Source organism: Elaeis guineensis, chromosome 6, assembly GCF_000442705.2.
Source record: "Elaeis guineensis isolate ETL-2024a chromosome 6, EG11, whole genome shotgun sequence".
Lineage (NCBI taxonomy): Eukaryota > Viridiplantae > Streptophyta > Magnoliopsida > Arecales > Arecaceae > Elaeis > Elaeis guineensis.
The window spans coordinates 5098085-5102253 of NC_025998.2; the positions used below are offsets into that span (position 1 = coordinate 5098085).

Consider the following 4169-nt stretch of genomic DNA (forward strand, 5'->3'; position numbering starts at 1 on the left):
TTAAAATTTTGGGATGGAAAATTTTTTTGATGGGAAAAATCCAAAATTAAATTTTTATAAAATTATTATTGAAAAGATATTTAATTATTAGCATCGTAAAATAAATTTTCATCACAAATAGGGCTTAAAATTTTTTATCAATTTTTTTTAAAAAATATATATATGATGTAAATACATTTTCATCAACAACTATATTTTAAAATTATTATTTTAATCAATTTTTATGAACAAAAAATTTATTAACTGAAAACAAATTTTTATGAGTGATGAAAATTATTTTCATCGAAAAAACTATTTTAAAAATATTTTTTTAATTTTTTTGAAGAGAAAATTGTTAGAAGAAAAAAATTTTTTTAACGATATTTATTAGCGACGAAAATTAAATTTTTGTTGCTAATGAAGTTATTAATGATGAATTTTTTTCTTCACCAATAATTAATTTTTTGGATGAAATTTTTTTAGAGAGAAAATTTTTTTAGTGAGAAAATTTTTTAGTAGAAATTATTGATGATGAAAATCAAATTTTTGTTACTAATAAATTTATTAACAATGAAATTTTATTTTCATTGCTGATAATTTTTTTTTGGGTGAAATTTTTTTAGAGAAAATTTTTTAGTAAAAAAAAAATTTTGACAGAAATTATTGACGACGAAAATAATTTTTTGTCACTAATAGTAGTATTAGCAACGAAAATTTTTGTCGCTCATATTTCTGCATTCAATGCACGTCAATTCGACGTCCTTTCATGCAAAACCAAGTTCCTTCCCCCCTCCTTCTCCCCTCTCCGAGCTCTCCCCTCTCCTCTCTCCTCTCTCCACTCTCCACTCTCCAATCTCCAATCGAGATCTCCCTCTCCCCTTTCCCTCTCTAAGCTCTCCTCCCCTCTCTTCCTGCTGGTGAGTGCCTCTCCTCCATTGTCAGCGCCCCCGACTGCCATTGCTGTCAGCGCCCCCGGCCGTCGTTGCCATTCGCACCTCTCCACTGCCGTTGTCGTCTGCGAAACCCTCTTCCTTCCCCATCTCTGGCACTGCCATTGCCGTTCGTCGTCTATCGAAGGTAAAGATACTTCCAACCTAATTTTTTTTTTTGGTTGATCGAACCACCTTACTATTTATTTATTATTATTATTATTTTACTACATGTGGTTGTTAAAACTTCGTTATCGGAACATCCATCTCTTCTATTATAGTCAATGTACCTTATTGCTGCAGATTTCTTGGAGTGGATCCAGCTGGTCATAGAACAGGCCAACTTATAGGCGAAGTTTGATATATGCGTGAGATCTATGTTATGGTTACCAAGAGGATGAGAGCGTTCCATTCAAAGGTGACTTGGTTGCTATCTAGCCTCTCATTTGTTCGTTTCTTTATTGCTTAACTTGGAAGTCATATGCTTTATCTCCAACTTTGAAGTTCCCCGCTGGCTAAAAAAAAAAAAAAACCCATAAACCTAGTGCTCATACAAAAGTTTTTGTGGAATATTGGATCCAAATTCTGACAGGAAGGAGTGGCATTTTGCTTCAACTCTATAAAGTCCTGCGGCAGGACGAAGTCGTCTCTCGTGAAACCCGTAAAATTCACGTTTAAGCATTCCCTCCGCGAATTTTCTACGTCAAAGGTCCGCGCAGGCGGCGTGCGAGCGCTTCCACATGGTTGGTAATAAAGCAAAGAGGTTGCAGATTCTTCATACTCAACCCCTGTTCTGTTTTTTTTTAACAAGAAAAGAGAAGATAATGTTATCGCGTAATTGATGGCTCAATTATTTCAAGCATATAGTTATCCATTTTTTTTAACCATTCCTTATTCGTTCAAGTTTATTTGATGTTCGATAAAGTAGTGAGACTCTGCGAAACCTTTGTTGCCCACTTATGGTTATACCTTGCCCACTTCGTCCTTATGTTTCTGTCTCCCCCTGACTAGCTGCCTGATACCAGGGGTCAAATTGGCGAGGCTATTACAAAGAACATAAGTTTAACCAGTGAGAAATTGATAATGATAATTTAAGGATATAAGTTTAACCAGTGACAATTGGTCCAGGCTGTTACGAGAATACAAGCTAACTAACTAGTGACCAATTGATAATGATAATTCAAGGATACAAACTTAACCAGTGATAAGTTTAACTAGTGACAAATTGATAACACAAGTTTAACAACTGACAATTGGTCCAGGCTGTTACAAGGATATAAGTTTAACCAATGACAAATTGATCATGATAATTCAAGGACGAAGATTTAACCAGTGATGCAAGGACACAAGTTTAACCAGTGGCAAATTGATAATGATAATTCAAGTTGCTGTTGTAATTAGGATACAAGTTTAACAAGTGAAATATTGATAATTAATGATAATTTATGGAAATAAGTTTAACCAGAAACAAATTGATCATGATAATTGTTCTTCTTCGATACAAGATTACCAGGTGACAAACTGATAATGATAATTCAAGTTTTTTGTTCTCCTCCACCTCCTCTTTGAGGTAGGTTTTTTTTAGTTTTCAAAAAAATTCCACTTTATGATGGAAATGGTAAAATGTTTCTTTCGGCATAGAAAGATAGACGGGCATACATCCATAATTGTGCATCCTAAACAATAGCTTTTCAATTCCGTTGACTTGTTAAAATGTTCATATAGAGAGTCATAGATCATAGTTTGAAAGAATTTGATCTGATGCTCGGTCATAAATGGCTATGAAATTTCTTACTTCGAATTGCATCGACTCACAGCTTCACGTCGGCAGCGGCCAAATCTTACTTGGCGTCAGTCTTGCCGTTGTAACGGCCGTCATCTTAGGGGACCCGCGGTGATATTGCAGATAGAGCCTGCTAAAGACTTTTGTTTATGCATGCACCGACTAGGCCAGTTAGGCGTTAGCGGCTGTCTCAGGTTAATTTCCAATCAAGGAATCCATGGTCAGTCTTCCAAGCCTATCCGAACGTTGGAAAAAAAAAAGGCGCCAATTCACACCACGCCTCACTCTATAAAAGAGGCGCGAGCTCTCTCCGATTCCCTCAACCCAGGGAGAAGAGAAGCCCCATTATAAGTTTTCCTCCCCTCTTACATTCTCCATGGCCACCAACCAGCTCCTCCCCCTCTTCCTCCTCGCCCTAGTCGCCGGCTCCCATGCGGGCAGCATCGCTGTCTACTGGGGCCAGAACGGCAATGAGGGCACCCTCGCCGACACCTGCTCCAGTGGCCTCTACGCCTACGTTATCCTTGCCTTCCTCACCACATTCGGCAATGGCCAGACCCCCGTCCTCAACCTCGCAGGCCACTGCGACCCCAACGCGGGCACCTGCACCAGCCTCTCCTCCGACATCCAGTCCTGCCAGTCCCAGGGTGTCATCGTCCTTCTCTCCCTCGGCGGCGCATCCGGCAGCTACTCCCTCTCCTCCGCCGACGATGCCCAGAACGTCGCCAACTACCTCTGGGACAACTTCCTTGGCGGCAGCTCCTCCTCTCGCCCCCTCGGCGATGCCGTCCTCGATGGCATCGACTTCGACATCGAGGCGACCAACGGAGACTTCTTCGACGACCTTGCAAAGGATCTGGCGCAGTTCAGCAGCCAGGGAAAGAAGGTCTACCTCACGGCGGCGCCACAGTGCCCGTACCCCGACGCGCACCTCAACACGGCGCTGCAGACCGGGATTTTCGACTATGTCTGGATCCAGTTCTACAACAACCCACCGTGCCAGTACTCCTCGGGGAGCATCGACAATTTGACCGGTGCGTGGAGCACCTGGATATCGAGCGTGACGGCGACCAACTTTTTCTTGGGCTTGCCGGCGTCGACCGATGCGGCCGGGAGCGGGTACATCCCTCCCGACGTGCTGACTTCTCAGGTGCTGCCGGCAATTAAGGGCACGGCCAATTATGGTGGGATAATGCTGTGGAACAGGTACTACGATGAGCAGAACAACTACAGCGCCACCGTGAAGGATAGCGTTTGAATTGCATCACATACATACAAGGAGGTCTATACTTGTGAGCATGTTTACTCAAATAATGACGAGCAGGTTGCTTGCCAAATTCAGTCTTAGATTAAATGTGTTACGTGTATGAGAAATAAAGAAGTGATATGGATGCATATGTTTACTAAAATGAGTGATCTTCCTTGAAAAAGAAAATAAATAAAGAAAGTCACCTGCGATATGCTTGTTTGTTCCCCGA

At 41.1% G+C, this 4169-nt stretch overlaps 1 protein-coding gene across 1 annotated transcript; it reads left to right on the top strand.

Moving 5' to 3' along the window:
* The first annotated feature begins 2993 nt into the window (after positions 1-2993).
* On the top strand, positions 2994-4169 carry LOC140858411 (hevamine-A-like). The gene has a single exon (XM_073258977.1). The coding sequence runs from the start codon at positions 3068-3070 to the stop codon at positions 3947-3949; it is 882 nt and encodes a 293-aa protein (XP_073115078.1). The 5' UTR covers positions 2994-3067; the 3' UTR covers positions 3950-4169.